The sequence below is a fragment of the Fundulus heteroclitus genome, unplaced genomic scaffold, assembly GCF_011125445.2.
Source record: "Fundulus heteroclitus isolate FHET01 unplaced genomic scaffold, MU-UCD_Fhet_4.1 scaffold_86, whole genome shotgun sequence".
Lineage (NCBI taxonomy): Eukaryota > Metazoa > Chordata > Actinopteri > Cyprinodontiformes > Fundulidae > Fundulus > Fundulus heteroclitus.
The window spans coordinates 332,553-351,592 of NW_023397318.1; the positions used below are offsets into that span (position 1 = coordinate 332,553).

Consider the following 19,040-nt stretch of genomic DNA (forward strand, 5'->3'; position numbering starts at 1 on the left):
ATATGGCCTTTTTTGACCTGCTGTATATTAGCCAGTCCCTAAGCTTGATGTATCATGAAACTGTTGACCTTTTGGGTTTTGTGGTTTTTATTTTATTATTACAATTAAATAATAATAATAATAATAATAATAATAATAATAATAATAATAATAATAATAATAATAATAATAATAATAATGTTATGTTCAGTGTTTTTTCGCTAATCCACCTCTTATATATTTCAATCCTTATGTAATTTTGTCTGTGTTGTGTGCACCTGCCTGTTGCTTTAATCCTATAAATTTCCCCCTCATGGGATAAAAAAAGGATTAGCTAATGTTATCTTATCTTAAATAACACTTTTTAATATATGTACTGGGTTCTTTCAAGGTCTTAATTACATGTTATGTGTGGGCTCCAGTAACATCCATCCATCCATCCATCCATCCACTGATCTACCTGGATGTTCCCTGGAGGACTGAAACGCCTCAGTCAGAGACGTCTGTGGGTCTGTCGGGGCAATGAGAGAAGTTTCGTCTCCTCTCTCCGTTTCGGGGCCTCGACGTTTTCATGTTTTTTCACGTGCTTAGATAAATTTGCTGTGTTTCCACTGAAATGAACCGGCTTTTTACAAAACATACAGCTTGATTTCATTTACGGTATTAAAATAAAGCCAAACGGTGCTACTTCCCCGTTCATGTTTTTTCGCTGCTGCGGTCTCTCTCAGCTGTTTGTTTGTCAAGTTTGTGTGAGAGCTGAGTGGGCGGGCCAGGCTGAGCCTGCGTGCTGATTGGCTGGCGCCGCTGAGCCATGTACGAGAGGGGAGGGGGAGCGGGAGAGTGCTGCCTGACTGACACTGACTGAAAGCATGTGAGCAACATGCGTTAATGCGCGATAAAATAAATATCGCCGTTAATAGTCTAATGAATTAACGCGGAATTAACGCGTTAACTTGCCCAGCCCTAATTATACCTAATTTTTGCCATCAGTGCTATGTACTTGAATATATAAAACCATTGTATCCTGTCATTTATTTATGTTACAATTGACAATACTGTCCAAAAGAAAGAGCCCATGAGTCTGGGGACTGGAGGAGGAGCAGGCCACCTGGTCTGGAGTCTTGGCTGGCAGTAAGGTTTGGGTCCGGGTGATTGGCCAGGACTGGGGCTGGCACCTCTGGAGGGTGGTTGGTCCATTCGGTTCATGTTGGCCCCTTCTCCAGGTGGGTGGACCAGTGGGTCGTCTGGTCTGTGGCCGGGATGGGGGGGTTAGGACCTTTGGGCAGCACGCCCATGTAAATTGAGACCCGCCCAGGAACATAAATCCCTTCACCCCTTAAAAAAAAAAAATGCAGCGACCAGCATCAGCAGTCTACTTCATGCACCTACAATCAGAATGTAAAGCTGGTGTTTCAGAGCTAAGTATACCTTTTCCCATGACTATTCTATAAGGGACTGATAAAGTAGGTACTTGCCGGGGCCCATAAATTCTACAATGCAGAAAACACGGACAGAATTGCATTATTTACAGTAAACAATTAAACCTGAATCTACCAAACCAACAGAACACTGCGGAGGGCTCAGCATGCTAGAAAAGAGCTGATGACTTTTTTGAACAAACAAGTGCAGCAGCTAAAGACTTCCCTCCCACAGACTTGTGAACACAAGTCCAGGCACGCAAAGCTCTTGTTTTTACGACTGTGGTCACCCAGTGATCTACTCGGCAGGAAGAAGTCTTCCCATCAAACTGTTTATGTGACTCAGAGCGGATGCACTGAACTGTTTCAAGCAGGCAAGGACGCGTGGCTTCACATGCTCTCTGCTGGCTGCAGTGGCTGCCTGTTGAAGAAGAAACAGCTCTAGGCGCCACCTAGCTTAACAAACATGCTACTATCCCCTCTGCTTCGTGCCACTGGCAGAAAGTTTGAAAAATGTATTGATTTGTCACAAGAAATATAGGTGATAGGTACGCCCGACTAGAAGGCTAAAACATCTGCGGCCAGTCCCCACGGCTCAGGGTGTGCACTCAGTTCAACGGATACGACCCAGAGATAAATTAAGGGGGGGCTTTCTATTTCGCAGAGGTGCACACTTTTTCAGCACACAATTTATTTACTTCAGACTGAACAGTGGCTCCCAGCCCCGCTGCACTGAAAACAGTTTGCTCAATAAAATCCCAAAATCTTAAAAAAAAAAAGTGTTGCCAATTGAACTTCTTTTTAACACATGGGGCTGGAAAAACAGCTGCCTTTCAGTTTTTAGAAATAATTAATAGGAAGTCATATGAAAATAGTTGTCATTGTGTGGCAGAAAAGTAAAAACTTCTTCATTTTAGTAAAATGACATCTTGTACTCAATTAATTCGTTCATTTATTCTGAAATGTGTCGAATATGTCGAACTTGATATAATAAACGATTAATAGTCTCTGTTTAATCAAGTGTCACTTTGAAGTGGTATTGGCCACTGTCAATAATAAATGCCCCAAATAGGTTGAGATTTACTGATTTACAACTCATGTTAGAGACTATTGGTAAAACATTCAGTGGTTGTTATGACATAATTGGGAAAGTGATCTTGTGTATGCAGGTTATTTGATTGATGACACATTTTATGGGAAGTTTTGTGCTGACGTTTTGAGATTTGGGGTGGATTTTTTGTAGTTGGCCAGGTTTTATGTTGTTTTGGGCAGGAAACAGTCAGATCTGGCAACACAGTGTAGTGCTGTGTCCATTCAATTAACTCAAAACTCAAGAATAAGTATAAACAGGCTCTCTGATTAACATAAGCGCTGATGTCAGGCTTAACACTGGGGAAGAAAGGGGATTTAAGTGACTTTGAACGTGGCATGTTTGTTAGTGCCAGACGGCTGGTCTGAGTATTAGAAAACTGCTAATCTCCTGGGACTTTCACGCACAACCACCTCTAGGGTGTACAGAGAATGGTTCGAAAAAGAGAAAATATCCAGTGAGTGGCAGTTCTGTGGACGCAAATGCCTTGTTGATGCCAGAGGTCAGAGGAGAATGGCCAGACTGGTTTGAGCTGATAGGAATGCAACACTAACTCAAATACCCACTCATTACAACCAAGGTATGCAGAAGAGCGTCTCTGATCCATCCTGCCTTGTATCAACGGTTCAGGCTGGTGGTGGTGTAATGGTGTAGGGGATAATTTCTTGCCACACTTTGGGCCCCTTAGTACCAATTGAACATTATGTTAACACCACAGCCTACCTAACTATGTTGCTGACCATGTCCATCCCTTTATGACCACAGTGTACCCATGTTCTGATGCATACTTCCAGCAGGATAACGGGCCATGTCATAAAGCACAAATCATCTTCGACTGGTTTCTTGAACATGACAATGAGTTCACTGTACTCAAATGGCCTCCACAGTCATCTCAATCCAATAGAGCACCTTTGGGATGTGGTGGAATGACAGATTTGCATCGTGGATGTGCAGCCAGCAAACTGCAGCATCTGCGTGATGTTATCGTGTCAATATGAACCAAAATCTCTGAGGAATGTTTCCAGTACCTTGTTGAACCTATACCACTAAGGATTAAGGCAGTTCTGGAGGCAAAAGACTAGCTGGGTGTACCTAATAAAGTGGCCGGTGAGTGTTTATCTCCATACATGTATAGCAAATACACAATTGGGGCCTCTCCCAATACTAACTGTCCAAAATGAAAACTATTTAATGGAATCACTACCTCTGGGGGATGTGAAAAGATTCAGCAGTTTTGAATGGCTATATGTAGAAAGGGTTGGTAGAGTGATTGGACTCTGACTAGGGTTGTTTTTACCACAGCTGCATTCCCACAGAACTAAATAGAGAGCTTTGGACTGAATTCTTTTTGACAAAACAGTACATCATAAATTAGGAGGAGAAGAAAAACAAAAGCCTACCAGCACTGGTTGATCCAATTCCAGCTGTAAGTACAGATCGGGATATAACTTTGGCTGAATACTTCAGAAACTGAGATTTCCCGGTACCAGGATCACCAACCAGCAACATATGGCATTCTCCTAGAGATTACAGGAGACAAATCAAGTAAGCACAGTGTATGGGAGTGTGTAATTAGTTTCATATGCATTTTTTTTAATTTAGAAATTAATCACCAGTAGTAGTTTGATTCAAGGGTTGTGTAAATGTTTGTAAATGATAAGAGAGTACATCTTACCTAACCTGACTGATTATACTTGTGCGATACAAAAAAACAAAAATATGGTAATGTTTTGCAATGTAAAATTTATTTTACCACAGCTGCATTCCCACAGAACTAAATGGAGAGCTAGGAATAACATTCTACACCCAATGCACTCAAGTGAAACAAGATCATTATAACAGAAATAAAATTTAAACATTTTATTGTCCCACAGTGGGGAACTTCAACTGTGTTAGTAGCAAAGTGAAAGGCTAATGATGCATACAGATACACATAAGGGGAGTAGAACTGAAGTTCCCACAACATTAGACTGGACGGCCTTGGACCCTACACGGAGGCCCAAAAATGACACACCCAGGGTAACATAACACCACCAACCGGTGGAAAATGGTGCCGCTATGGAGAGGCTGTGTTGCTGGAGGAGGCCGATCTGACTGCTGACCTTGTGTGACCTTTGTTTTTTTTCCCTTTTAAGACACTTCCCTGTTGAGGATTTGGACCAAACTCAGTATCACCATCTCCTAGTGATACTGAACACAACTCTCTTAGCAGCTAATGACTAGGATGTTGCTAACCGGACGTAGCCCTTGAAAGGTCATAGAGAGTTCTGCTTTTTTCATGTTTGTAGAGCCTTTAAAGAGGAAGGATCTGTGTTAAAGCTATCTAGTGCATTTAGGATGCAGTTGTCATTCATTGAAGGAGCTCTCTAGCTGTCTGTAGCTGTGGAAAACCACCACCACCAGCTCTTTGGTTTTCCTGAAGTGATCAGGCGGCTATGGGACCAGTCCTCTGAAATGGAGGCTGGGTTGGTGGCTGACAGGTGAGGTTTTGGTGAAGAAGACCAGACAGTCATCAAAGATAAGGGGAGTTGCAGCAGGGGAGACTGGGCTAAAGGAGGGGTAAGTGGCTGATCAAACTAGCTGAAGATCTGATTTAGATTATTTGCCCACCCCAAATCTCCTACAGCCTTGGAGTTTGGTTTGTAACCTGAAATTGTTTTCAGGTCTTCCAAACCTCACTGATATTCTGCAGCACCTGACCCTCCATCTTCTTTTTGTTTCCCTGATCCTCAGTTCCTTCTCCGCAGCTCTCAGCTTCTCATTTCCTGATCTAAAGGCTCTCTTCTTGTTGTTGTAGAGAGCCTTTATTTCAGGGTTGATCCAGGGCTTGTTATTGGAGAAACATTGTACCTTCATGAAGGGCTTAGTGTTGTCCACACAGAAGTTAATGTAATACAGGATTCAGTCTTTGTTGCTGTCATTGTTCTCCCCATGAGGAGCACAAAGCTCTTCCCACACAGTGGAGCAGTCCTTCAGAGCTTCTTCCGTCTCCTCAGACCATCTCTTTACTGTGCATGAGACTATTGGTTATCTGTGTTCTCTGGGTTCATACACAGGTTTGAGATGAACCAGGTTGAGATCTGATCAGCACAAGGGAGGGAGGGGTGATGAACTGTATTTCTCCTTGGCTTTGGCATACATAGGTGCAGTGTTTATTTTCCCTGTTGTGGCGGCTGATTCACTTTTTACAAGTAAAATAGTGCCAATTGAGTGAGCAGCAGTTCCACTGAATGGGGATGGGTATCCTTAAAGATTTATCCATACTACTACATACTACTGACCAGCCCCTTTGACGTTTTCCAGTCTGGCTTCCGTGCTCACCACAGTACAGAGACCGCTCTTATAAAAATGTTTAATGACATCCATATATATACAGACTGTGGAAGAACCACCGTGCTGGTACTATTGGATCTCAGTGCAGCATTTGATACTGTCGATCACTCCATCCTGTTAGAGCGCCTGGAGAACTGGGTCAGCCTCTCTGGTAATCTCTCAACTGGTTTAAATCCTACTTAAAGGACAGGGAATTTTTTGTGTCAGTAGGTAACTTCACATCAAAGGTCACAAAAATCAAAAATCACATGTGGGGTTTCCCAAGGGTCCATCCTGGGTCCCCTCCTCTTCAATTTCTACATGCACCCTCTAGCTCAGATAATAAAAAATAACATCAGCTACCATAACTATGAAGACGACACACAGCTCTACATCACCATGTCACCAGGTGACTATGAACCAGTTCAGGCACTGAGTAAATGCCTAGAAGAAATCAATGCCTGAATGTGCCAAAATTGTCTTCAGTTGAACAAAAACAAAACATAAGTAATAATATTTGGACCAATAGAGAGATCAAAAGTTAGCACACAGCTTCAGCTGCTTCAGCTAGGAGCCACTGATCAGGTCCGAAATCTGGGTGTAGTGATGGACTCAGACCTGAACCTCCAAAAGCATCTAAAGACAATTACAAGGTCAGCTTTCTACCACCTGAATAACATTTCCAGGATTAAAGGACTAATGTCTCAGCATGATCTGGAAAAGCTAATCCATGCGTTTACTTTTAGTCAAATTGATTACTGCAACGGTGTTTTCACAGGTCTGCCTAAAAAGTGGATCAGATAGCTGCAGCTGATCCAAAACGCTGCTGAACGCGTCCTCACTAAGACCAAGAAAGTAGAGCACATCACCCCAGTTCTAAAGTCCTTACACTGGCTCCCTGTATCTCAGAGGATAGACTTTAAAATACTTCTATTAGTCAATAAATCCCTGAATGGCTTAGCACCTAAATACATCACAGGCTTGTTATCAGTGTATCAACTCTCCAGACCACTCAGGTCTTCTGGCTCCAGCCTACTTTGCATACCTAGAACCAGAACTAAATACGGAGAAGCAGCATTTAGTTCTTATGCCGCACTTATCTGGAACAAACTTCCAGAAAACTGTAAAAATGCTGAAAGCCTAAGTTCCTTTAAATCAACACTAAAAACACATTTGTTTAGGACTGCATTCGACTGCACTAGTTAAATAGTCAAATGCATTTTTTTTCTTTTCTTATATATATATAATCCAACTGCTTCTTCCTACTTGCTTTTTTCTGCTTTATTTCCTGTATTTTAATCATGTAAAGCACTTTGCATTGTCTGTGTACTGAATTGTGTTATATAAATAAATTTGCCTTGCCTTGCCTTACCCTTAACAAGACTCCTTATTAATCCGTTTTTTATCAGTACTATCGATACTTATTTTTAAAACAATAAAAAAAATATCACTGACTGGTTAATTTCTAAAATATTTGGAACAAAAGCAAACAAAATAGAAGTACAAAGTAAATTTGTTTTATAGTAATAGAGCAGGATTTCCCAAAGTGTGGGTGCGCGAGCTGCCACTAGGGGGTGCGCGAGGCCAAAACTGTAATGGCGTCTGACCATGTCCCCCCCCCCCCCACACACAATAAAGATGTGTAAATAAGCTTTTCTTTTGTAAAGCTCAAAAAACTGGAAATTTAATCAATAAATAAAAATATATTGTAATGATCATTATTAGACTTTATTGCTAAATGCTGTTGCACACTTACTGTTCATTTAAATCAGATCGCTTTGGGGTCATACCGGAGGAAATGTGTGGCTTCCGGGGAGAGGAGTCGTGGTTCGGGGGACCGGCGAAGTGAAAGCTGTCCCGTCCTGTTCGTCCTAAAATAAAGTGTTAGCAGCAAAACCTCGTCTGGTGCTTGGGTGTCATAACGGAACGATAGATTATTAACATGAAAATGTTAATAAAATGTATTTATTTAGAAGAAATCTTCTTCTACGCTTAATTTTAAGATGAAAAATATGCATTGTGCTGTATATGCGCATATGGCTTGTGGTCTCTGCTTCAATCATTCTCGCAAATATGCTCAATAGGCTGAAATCAGGGGAACAGGTGAGACATCTAAGGTGAAAGTTAGTTATAAATAAATCTTGGGAGTGTGTCAACCCGGCTGGGACATGGAAGGGGGTGCATGGCTAAAAAAGTTTGGAAACCCCTGTAATAGAGCAATAAAAAATATTATATAAATAACGTTATATATAAACAAACGGCTAAAACACTATAGCTTGAATAAAAAGTATGTTGTAGGAGGGAGGAATGTTGTGTAGGAGAGAGGAAAACCAACATCTACTAGACAGAAACTAAAAACAATCTAAATATGTTTAAAACAAACAAAAAAAATTATAAAATTATTTCAAGTAGAAAATAATATTTTACCTGAATACAAACTAGATTTATGAGTTTTCTTTATTATCAATTTTAACCAAAAGATATAGCACAGGCGCCCACAGTGGATGAGGTGAATAATTACAGGGATTGTGTGTGAATTGGTTACTGTGAGGGATCTCTTTAAGTGCAACACACTCTTGTGTGGGGTCTGAGAGGTGACAGTTGCTGGGCTTTTGTAGTTCATCTTCTAAAACAGTTGTGCTGTTCTCTCGCTAATGATGCTTCCATGGCTGCAAAGACTCTCAAAGTAACAGCTGAATAACATTTCGAACAACTTGACATATCACACTTTTATGCACACAGAGGATTCAGCCCAAATCACTCTCGAGCAAACTGACTGAACCAACCTATGAGGCAACTGCGGTAAATAGGAGATAACTAATTTTACATGTCAGGCAATTGAAAGGGCATATATCGGAATGAAAATAAATAGTATTTGACTTAAAAACTTGCACAATGTACCTTTAAATGCTGTGCTGTTACTATTCAATTCAATTTTATTTATATAACGCCAATTCATGAAACATGTCATCTGAAGGCACTTTACAAAGTCAAATTCAATCAGATTATACAGATTGGTCAAAAATGTCCTATATAAGGGAACCAGTTGATTGCTTCAAAGTCCCGACAAGCAGCATTCACTCCTGGAGAAGCGTAGAGCCACAGGGAGAGTTGACTGCATTGTCCATGGCTTTACAGCAATCGCTCATACTGAGCAAGCATGAAGCGACAGTGGAAAGAAAAACTCCCCATTAACGGGAAGGAAAACCTCCGGCAGAACCGGGCTCAGTATGAACGGTCATCTGCCTCGACCGACTGGGGGTTACAGAAGACAGAGCAGAGACACAACAAGACAGACAAAAAAGCACAGAAGCACACATTGATCTAGTAATCTGTTCTACATTAGATGGTAATAGCTGGTGATCTGTCTTCCCTGGATGATGTCACAGTTAACAGAACGTCAGACCAGTACCTACTATAAAGAAAAAAAGAGAGAGAGCAAAAAGTTAAAAGGTGAAATGACGAAAGTCATTTCAATGCAATGCAAAACTAGAGAACAGTAGAAATCAGTAGAGTGAGAAAAATAGGCCCTGATGTCCTCCAGTAGCCTACACCTATAGCAGCATTACTATAGAGATAGCTCAGGATAACATGAGCCACTCCAACTAAAAGCTTTGTCAAAAAGGAAAGTTTTAAGATTAGTCTTAAAAGTAGACAGGGTGTCTGCCTCACGGACCAAAACTGGGAGTTGGTTCCACAGGAGAGGAGCCTGATAGCTAAAGGATCTGCCTCCCATTCTACTTTTAGAGACTCTAGGAACCACCAGCAGACCTGCAGTCTGAGAGCGAAGTGCTCTGTTAGGAACATACGGGGTAATCAGAGCTCTGATATATGATGGAGCTTGATTATTAAGGGCTTTATACGTTAGGAGAATTTTAAATTCTATTCTTGATTCAACAGGAAGCCAATGAAGGGAAGCTAAAATTGGAGAAATATGATCCCTCTTGTTGATTTTCATCAGACCTCTTGCTGCAGCATTCTGGATCAGCTGAAGGCTTTGAACTGCATTTTGTGGACTTCCTGATAGTAAAAAATTACAATAGTCCAGCCTTGAAGTAACAAATGCATGGACTAGTTTTTCAGCATCACCCCTGGACAGAATGTTTCTAATTTTGGCGATATTCCTGAGGTGAAAAAAGGAAACTCTGGAAACCTGTTTAATATGGGATTTAAATGACATTTCTTGGTCAAAAATAACACCAAGATTTTTTACTTTATTACCAGAGGCCAAGTTAATGCCACCCAGATTAAGTGATTGGTTAAGAAGTTTATTTTTTGAGGACTCTGGCCCAAAGATTACAACTTCGACAACTTTATAAGGGGAAATGCATCGATAGTAGAAACAATGATCAGCAACGCTGCTATAGGCTGTTCAGCATGGCCAAAGGACGCCCACAGTTTTCCTCCCAAGCAGAACACGAGCTTTTAATGGAAGGTTATGCCGAATTTGAGTCATTAATTAAAACGACAGGGAACACCTTAAAGTCTGCTAAAGCCAGGAGAGAGGGCTGGCAAAAAGTAGCAGACAAATTAATGTGTATGTGCTGTCCATGTTAGATGTTTCTATCACTTTCTACAGTATGTATTTTTGCATTTTAATAATTTCATATTTACTTTGTTCTTTTATGTCAGAGCCTCCACGGGACCCACTAGAGCATGGGGACAAGTAAAAGTGAAGTATAAGAATATTCTACAAAATGATAGCTTTTAATTATTATACTGTATTTTAAAAAGCAACTTCTTCCTCTTTTTTAAAAGCCACTGTTGAATGATGTGGTGTCTGTTTATACAGCCACCTAGAAAAAGGCTGAAAAAAAAAACAGGTTATTTTTACTTTTGTTACATGAGGCATGTTTCACCCTTTCTTTTTCTTTCACAAAATGATACAGAGTGCTCTCCGTTCCCTATATAAACGGCTTCTTCAATAAAAAAATATAGTATTTTGACCTGAAAAAATACAAATTAAGAGGAGAAATTGAACTCTACAACTTGAAAAAGAGAAAAGTTGCACCAGAGATCGAGTTGCTTCAAAAGGACGTTCAGAGTAAGTTCTAATACACCATTTGACAGTAGTATTGCTGACTTTACATAACTGTCTCTTATTGCAGACAAAAGATGACTTGCTGTCTTTTCTTTATAAATAATTGTTTAAATAAAACGACAGGAACTAAGCATTATTTGTTTCGTCTTTTATTAAACATTGAAAAATGGTGTTCCACAATTCTGTCCCGTCCTCTGCCACTAGGTGGTCCAAGTGCACTGGCTGCACAGACTTCCCCATCTCCTCCGCTTATAAAGCTGCGATCTAATCCGGTTTACATGAAATAAGCCTGCTCGCGACCAGGTTTAAGTTTGCGCACATGTTGCTATGACAGCAAGTCCAGGATGAGTTAAGAAGAACCAAACGATCCAACACAGATTCTGGCCCACGGCCTATTGTGAATGCGATATTGCACACACTAATACTGCAATGACAACTGTGATTCAATATGGTGCAGCTCTAGTTTTTAGTAATTGTTCAATGCCTTTATCGCTGCAAGTCAGTTGACGCTTGGTTAAAAAAAAGGACAATTTAAACATCTTAGTGAGTCATCAACCGTGACTCACTAACAAAAAAAATGTTAATTCTTTATGTTGCTTGATTTGGAGGCAAAAGAAGAAGACAAATACCCCTAACTTTGGTTCCAGAAGAGTCGATTCTCTGCACCCCACCAGCCAGCACCATTGCCACAGCCAACTTAATTACGTACATGCCAAAAACCTGTGGACACAGACTCAACAGGATCTCATTCCGACCTACAGAAAGAAAAGAGGAAATGGCATTAAACAAACCACTTGTACCACAACATATGCAAATATTGTGTTATATGGAAAATAATACAAACCAGCCAGTGGATTATGCTTGCAGCTGTCCCAGAACTCTTCAAATTCTTTCTGAACATCTCTAACCAACAAAGCAGCAGCAGCCTGCTGATTATTTGCTTCTATGTTGTTGGCTCTCAGGACCAACTCCACATCACAAGGAGAACCATCATGAAAGGGCTTCCAACGAAGACACATCACGCCATAAACCGTTACGTCATCACCTGAAAACATCACAACACAATTTACTCTTCACTGGTTTGCTCAGGAGTTATACAAATGAATCGTAAAAAAATAATAAAAAAAAATCCTTGGGAATTCAACACATTACTGAACAGAGTCAGGAAAACTGTGTTCAGAGATAACAATCTTCACAAAAACCATGTTATGTAAACAAGTCATACTAAAAACTTTTGACAGAGCGCTGTGAACCACAAAATCGCTTCAAGGTCAGTAAGCACAACCAGAATTAATTCATTAATTCTGTATTGAGTTTGCATGTTCTCCCTGTGCATGCATGGGTCCTTTCCGGGCACTCTGGCTTCCTCCCACAGTCCAAAAACATGACTGTTGGGTTAATTGGTCTCTAAACTCTAAATTGTCCTTAGGTGTGAGTGTGTGCGTGAATAGTTGTTTGTCCTGTTTGTCTCTGTATAGTCCTGCGACAGAATGGCGACCTGTCCAGGGTGTACCCTGCCTTTCTCCCGGTGAACGCTGGAGATAGGCACCAGCACCCCTCGTGACCCCATGAGGTATTAAGCGGGTCAGAAAATAAATGGATGGATGGATGGATGGATGGATGGATGGATGGATGGATGGATGGATGGATGGATGGATGGATGGATTCTCTTACTGGCTTCCATGTTAGCAGGCTGCTGCTCCTTTGCCAAGATAAAATACCTAATACTCAGCTTTGTTTAGAAACCCTGTGAAATCTCATAAGATTGGCTCAAAAACCAGGAAGTAAACAGGGACTATACTCTTAACCAAAGTAGTTCCAGACCGTACCTCTATGTTTTTAAGGAGAAAAATGTGCCTAAGACATTTTTGTTGGAGAGGACTGATTGCTTATAGGGAATGTTACTTCCATCCAAGGTGAGAAATTGGAATGATTTAGTTTGATTCTACAGTAAATATCTGACTTATAGCTTCTTTAAAAATAAAAAAGATACTTTAATCCCTTTTTGAACATATAATATTACCGAAGTTATATATGTAAAAATGTGTTTCCTATTTTGCACAGCTCACAAGCTGTTGAAACACCTGAAGTGTAGAAGACAGGAATGCAAGCTTCAAATCACTAGATATTGTCATAAATGTGTTGGGGTATCAAAAACTGAGCTGATGCCATCACACACACACAACACACACACACACACACACACACACACACACACACACACACACACACACACAAAGAGTCTGCACCAGTTGACCGGGGAATGTAATCAACTACTCGGATAACGCTAGTGAACTCCCTCAGTAGAGAAAATTGACAAAAGCTAAAAGCTCCAGGTTGGAGCAAAAGAGACAATATGTCACACTAGTATGTCCTGTATACTATTTGTTGGTGACCAGTACAGGTATTCCATCACCTTTACTCTTGCCCCACCACTGCCAAGTTTTGATTGCATGTATCGTCTGAAAATGGACAGAAACATTTGAGCTGTATAGTGTGGCAAAAAAGTATTTAGTCAGCCACTGATTGTGCAACCCTGCAGTTTGGCCCATTCCTCAATGCAGATCTCTTCTAGAGCAGTGATGTTTTGGTGCGGTAACTGGGCAATACAGACTTTCAACTCCATCCACAAATTTTATATGAGGATGAGGTTTGGAGACTGGCTAGGCCACTCCAGGTCCTTGAAATGCTTTTTACGGAGACAATACTTTGTTGGTCCAGCAGTATGTTTGGGATGATTGTCATGCTGGAAGACCCAGCCATGTTCCATCTTCAATGCTGTCACTGATGGAAGGAGTTTCTGGCTTAAAATCTAAAGATATGTGGCACCATTCATTCTTCCTTAACATGGATCAGTCGACCTGTCCACTTTTTAGAAAAAAATGGTAAATGGACTGAACTATATAGAGCTGTTGCATGGGACCCCAGATCGAGTGAGATTATAGCCCTATTTCCACTACCCTTGTTAAACCGATCCATGGCGAGCTCAGTTTGAGCTTGGATCAGTTAACCATGCCGAGCTTGGTTCTGACGACCGTTTACACATCAAGCTATCTCGGTTCCTTGGTTCCTCCTCGCCTCCTAGTGACGATCTGCGGTACTACTGCTCTCTGGGATTGAAGGAGGAAATCAAGCAAATCAAAATGGCGGCGCCCGTAACATTCAGGCAGTTATGCTTGGTGATTCGTCGTTGTTTGCGGAGAGTCAGGCGAAGACGGCAACTTTTGGTGGATTTACTTGACAGAGTCGGCTTTTGGGAAGTGGATAAGAGAAACGAACGTCTAATCAGGGTTTAGAGACGCAGGAAACGACAGACGCTGAGGTTCATCACACTGCTAAGCAGAATCATCACTGGAAATCGTGTGTTACGGTAGGGAAGCTAGTATTTTTATGAATGTCTGAAATGTCAGCTGACTGTCCAGAGATGACGCGGTCTGCTCATGCGCTCTTTAGGCCCGTTTCCACTACACTTTTTTAACTGAGCCGAGACCAGTCCGAGCTCGGTAACCGAGATAACTCTTGTGTGTAAATGGTCAGCAGACTGAACTGGACCGCGCTAAACATAACCGGACCGCGCTAACTGCAGACCAGTTCCTGAGTAGGTCTCGGACTGGTTTTTTTATCCCGGTTATCTGATAACGAAAAGCGCATGAGCTGACCGCGTCATCCCCTTACAGTCAGCTGACTGTCCGCGTTTTTTCCGGCGTGTCTGGCTGCACGTCCCGATTCACACTCCATTCAGACAAATTTCAGACATTCATAATAATACTAGCTTCCTTACCGTGCCACACGGTTTCCAGTGATGATTCTGTTTAGCAGCGTGATGAACCTCAGCGTCTGTCGTTGTTTCCTGCGTCTGTAAATCCTTATTAGACGTTTGTTTGTCTTATCCACGTCCCAAAAGCCGACTCTGTCTAACCATAGCATCCTGAATGTTACGGGCGCCGCCATTTTGATTTGCTCGGTCACGCCTTCAATCCCAGAGAGCGGTAGTACCGCAGATCATCACTAGGAGGCGAGGAGCAACCAAGGAACAGGAATAGTGTGGTGTGTAAACTGTTGTCTCGGCTTGGTTAACTGATCCAAGCTCGGACTGGTCTCGGCTCGGCTCGGTTAAAAAAGTGTAGTGACACGGTCTGCTCATGCGCTCTTTATCAGAAAACCGGGCCAGAAAAAAAAAAAAACAGGCCGAGACCTGCTCAGGAACTGGTCTGCAGTTAGCGCGGTCCGGTTATGTTTAGCGTGGTCCAGTTCAGTCTGCTGACCGTTTACACACAAGAGTTATCTCGGTTACCGAGCTCGGACTGGTCTCGGCTCAGTTAAAAAAAGTGTAGTGTAAACGGTCCTTTTCTGTCTGTCTGTGAGGGCCAGACATCTTGCTTATTTTCCACCATAATTGAAAAATGTATCATTTAAAACTCCTACATTGTGATTTCCTGGGTTTTTTTTTTCATTTTGTCTTTCATAGTTTTTTTTTTGTTTTTTTTGTTTTTTAGGCTTCTAGTGGCTCACTTTTTATTGACAGGAGACTGACAGTAAAGGGGCGGAAGAAGGGGAGAGACATGTGGCAAAGGACCGTGGGTCGGATTCAATGGGTTGTCAATGTTCATCCACAACTCTTAGTGCACAACTGCAAAAGCAATCAGAACTTTCTGCTCCCCTAATCTGAAATATCTGGCAGTAAAGTGCAGACCATTTAAACTAGTTAGCGTGCTCAGCTCTGTGATTATTGTTGCAGCATACATTCAAAGTCGATTGCTTTGCAGCAATCCCTGCAAAGCCATGGACAATGCAGACGACTGTCCACTGAGGCTCTAAGCTCTTTCAGGAGTGAATGCTGCTTGTCAAGACTTGATGCAACCTGCTGGGTTTCCTTAGAGAGGACCAATCTGTATGATTTGATTAAATTTGACTTTGTAAAGTGCCTTGAAATGACATCATGAATTGGCGCTATATAAATAAAATTGAATTGAACCTAAAGCTAACGTTCTATTAGCCCTGAGTGAACTCTATCATTTCATCAGCAGCCAAATCAACAGTACTCCCGAGGCTGCTGTGACCATAGCTAAATACTTTAATCATAAAAAAGCTGTGCTCCCCAAATTCAAGTTTGCGACCTGAGACAACAGTATATTAGACCACGTCTTTGCAACATCCCAGGAGCGTATAAGGCAGGAGTAGCTCCTTACTTTGGACATCAGATAATATCTCTGTGAAGCCCAGGCTACAAACCACTCATCTGCAGAAGCAGACCCGTTTTCACAACCGTTTAGGTTTGGACTGCAGAGGTCGGCTCAGCTTTTAAGGACTGCTTTGAACACACAGACTGGGAGGTGTTTAAAAAAGCTGCTGATCTGGAGGAATATACAGCATCTGCACTCCTATGTTCATCTTTGCATTGATGCTGTCCTACCCATGAAGACCATCTAAATGGTTCCCATTCAGAACCCATGAATAGACAGCACAGCGAGGGATGTAGCATTCAGACCAGGAGACAGACTGGCCTCCAGTCAGATCCCCCTTCTCCAATTAGTTGTTTCTGACTGGGAGGCGCACATTCCTGCAAACTGCAGTAGGACCACTGGGAGCAGCCAGAGGAGATTAATTTTTTTATAAATTATCTGTTGCATATTTTACTGTCAGGACACAGTGACAGTTTAACACGTATGTAAAAAATAAAAAAAGTTTTACAAACATTATCTACTGTAGCTTTAACAGAGTGGATGCTTTTTTTTTTACTGTTTGAAGTCTTTTTGACCTAATATAGTAATATAGCAGTCACACAATTTACATTTTAAAGAGCATCTTAATAATCTTGTGTTTAAATACAAAATAACCTGGACTTCCTCAAGAGAAAAACCCTTCTTCTCTCAACCCATTCCTTCCTCTTCTGGACTATGATGACTGGTCCAGGAATTCACTTGAGCAAAATCTCAAGAACCTGGACTCAGTGTTTTTTTTTTTTGATTTTGTGCTCCGTTTTATCACTGTCTCTGGATATTGTGTTCCCCTTTATCAATTGTAGTCGTCATCTTTGTCTGGAGGACCCCGAGACTTTACCCTAAAGCGGGGCTTTTGCCTTGATAAAACTCTGAGCACTGAGTCCTCTCTGCTCGGGGGTCTCTGAGGCTGTTTGTGTGTGTACACATAAAGCCAACTAGCTGGGCTAGCCTTCTTGATTGGTAGTTTTCTTTCAGCATTCCTTATTAAAATTGCTTTATTAAACGAAGTTATCCATAAAGAATGCAGTTTAATTAATAATTCAAATAATTACTTCATATTATATGTGTGCATATAAAAATACAGATAACATAAGCTTTGTTAGGCAATACATTCAAAAGATTTGACAACATAGGAAATAATGTAGAATGGAAAAGTCAACCAGTTGGACAAAATATGGACATCCCTCTATCTTGGCTCTTTACTGGAGGAATTAGAAAAAGGGACCATGATTGATCTGGGTAAAAACTTGGTTACTAGTTTCCAACTCATATACTTTTCGGTTTAGAAATTCAGGGCTTGCTAATGGGCCATGATATAATGAGCGGTTTAAATGTGTGCCTTGACATTTGTCTTACTTTCTAGGTTTTTGAATATTTTTGCCAACTACCAGCTTACTCACCAGCAGAAATGTAACCTGACTGACAGTCTGTGGGATAGAATAAAAGCATCTGTACCGTATGGTACAGTGTTCTCTCATTCTCCATGCTTCTGAGTTCTAGACACTGACGTGTCTTTCCAGAAGTTGGGGGTGCCGAGGGTTTTACAAAATATGTGACCAATCCTGTAAAGGTCATTACTTCGGCATTCCCCATGGTTTATTTCTTAAAATGCAAAAACATTAAGGAATGCAATTAAACCGCTCATTTAAACAGTTTCTTGCACAGAGACCATTAAAAGCATTAAACATTTGTAGGATATTTAAGCCTTTTTAAGTGGATCTTACAAATAATTTGGCTGCTGATTCTTACCAGATTTACAGCTGTCAACAAGGTCATCCTCCAGAACAACTACTAAAGAACGAGGAATACTGCCCACTGACAGCCTCTGCACCTGTTGTAAGAAGGGGTCATTCCTTTCATGTTTAAAAGAAAACACCATGTATTGTTTTGCATTCCATTTATATGTTGAAACTTTGTTTTACAGAAAAGGAAGGATACTCAAAAAAAGAACTTACTTGCTCTTGTATCTTGAGTTCCTGGTAGTCCCTACAGGCAGCAGGCTCAGATCCTCCAGACAGACAGTTGAATTTAAAGGAATTACAGCCAACAGGATTTGGGCAGCCCACCGGTTGGACAAAGGTATAAAATTGGTCAAAATCAGCCTGCACCTTGAAAACATGACGGCACGTTGTGCACATGTAATCACGTTCATACTCCAGAACCTATGAACACAGAAAAGAAGAAATGCAGAGAGATGAGGCCATCTTTAATTTATGTGTCTCTTCTATTGTACTTGTAAATCCCACAGATGTTTGAGATTTAGAGATTTATGGGATGTTGCTTCAATCAGGAGGAGACAAGAAAGGAAGAATATTAATCTTAGAATGACAATAAACTATCATATTCTCATGAATATTATTAAAACAATCAGGGGGCAAGGAATCGGTCATTCTTGGACAGAATGATATCAATAATTAAAAATACCACATTTCTTTGAAATCGTAACTAAAACTAAATTAATAAATCTAATCAAACAATCTAGTGTGTGACACTTTATTTTTGAACCACCTAATGTTGTTATTTAAGACACTGAAAGCTGCAAGCAAAATGAATACAATGTTTGTGCCTGGTCCACATCGATAACGCCAACATAGACTGCAGCAAACGGAGGGAAGCGTCTGTCTAAGCAATGTCTACAAAGAACCAAATTATTGGGAGGGATGGCCTTACTAAACATCAGATATTACTGGGCCTCCAATATTAGACATTTTAAATATTACAATATATACAAAAACAAACGTATCAAACTATCTCTCAGGACTAGAGATCAATTTAAATGGTATTTTGGCCTACAGCATTACTCTGTGCTTGCCAAATTATATACCAACAGATATTTTTAACTTTGATCAAATCTTGGCATTAGAACACTCAAGGATTTATTTGTTGATAATGTCTGCCACTTTTCATCAACTCAATGTTAAATTTGTTTCAGTTTTCTTGCAAGTTTGCAATTTTGTTTGCAGTAATTTTTCTACTTT

The 19,040-nt window shown here is 40.9% G+C and overlaps 1 protein-coding gene across 6 annotated transcripts in view; it reads right to left on the reverse strand.

Annotated features, from left to right (window-relative positions):
- mcm9 (minichromosome maintenance 9 homologous recombination repair factor) overlaps nucleotides 1–19,040 on the reverse strand; it is a 76,791-nt gene that overhangs the window by 31,473 nt on the left and 26,278 nt on the right. For 2 of the 6 annotated variants that reach the window (XM_036134601.1, XM_036134604.1), the window contains exons 5-9: nucleotides 18,018–18,224; nucleotides 17,812–17,893; nucleotides 11,685–11,885; nucleotides 11,470–11,595; nucleotides 3,888–4,007 (exon numbers count right to left, since the gene is read on the reverse strand). In XM_036134601.1, the coding sequence (XP_035990494.1) occupies nucleotides 3,888–4,007; nucleotides 11,470–11,595; nucleotides 11,685–11,885; nucleotides 17,812–17,893; nucleotides 18,018–18,224 (736 nt within the window). Of the gene's footprint in view, nucleotides 1–991; nucleotides 1,315–3,887; nucleotides 4,008–11,469; nucleotides 11,596–11,684; nucleotides 11,886–17,811; nucleotides 17,894–18,017; nucleotides 18,225–19,040 lie in introns of those variants that run through there. The other 4 variants (XM_036134602.1, XM_036134606.1, XM_036134605.1 and 1 more) reach the window with 3 other exon arrangements.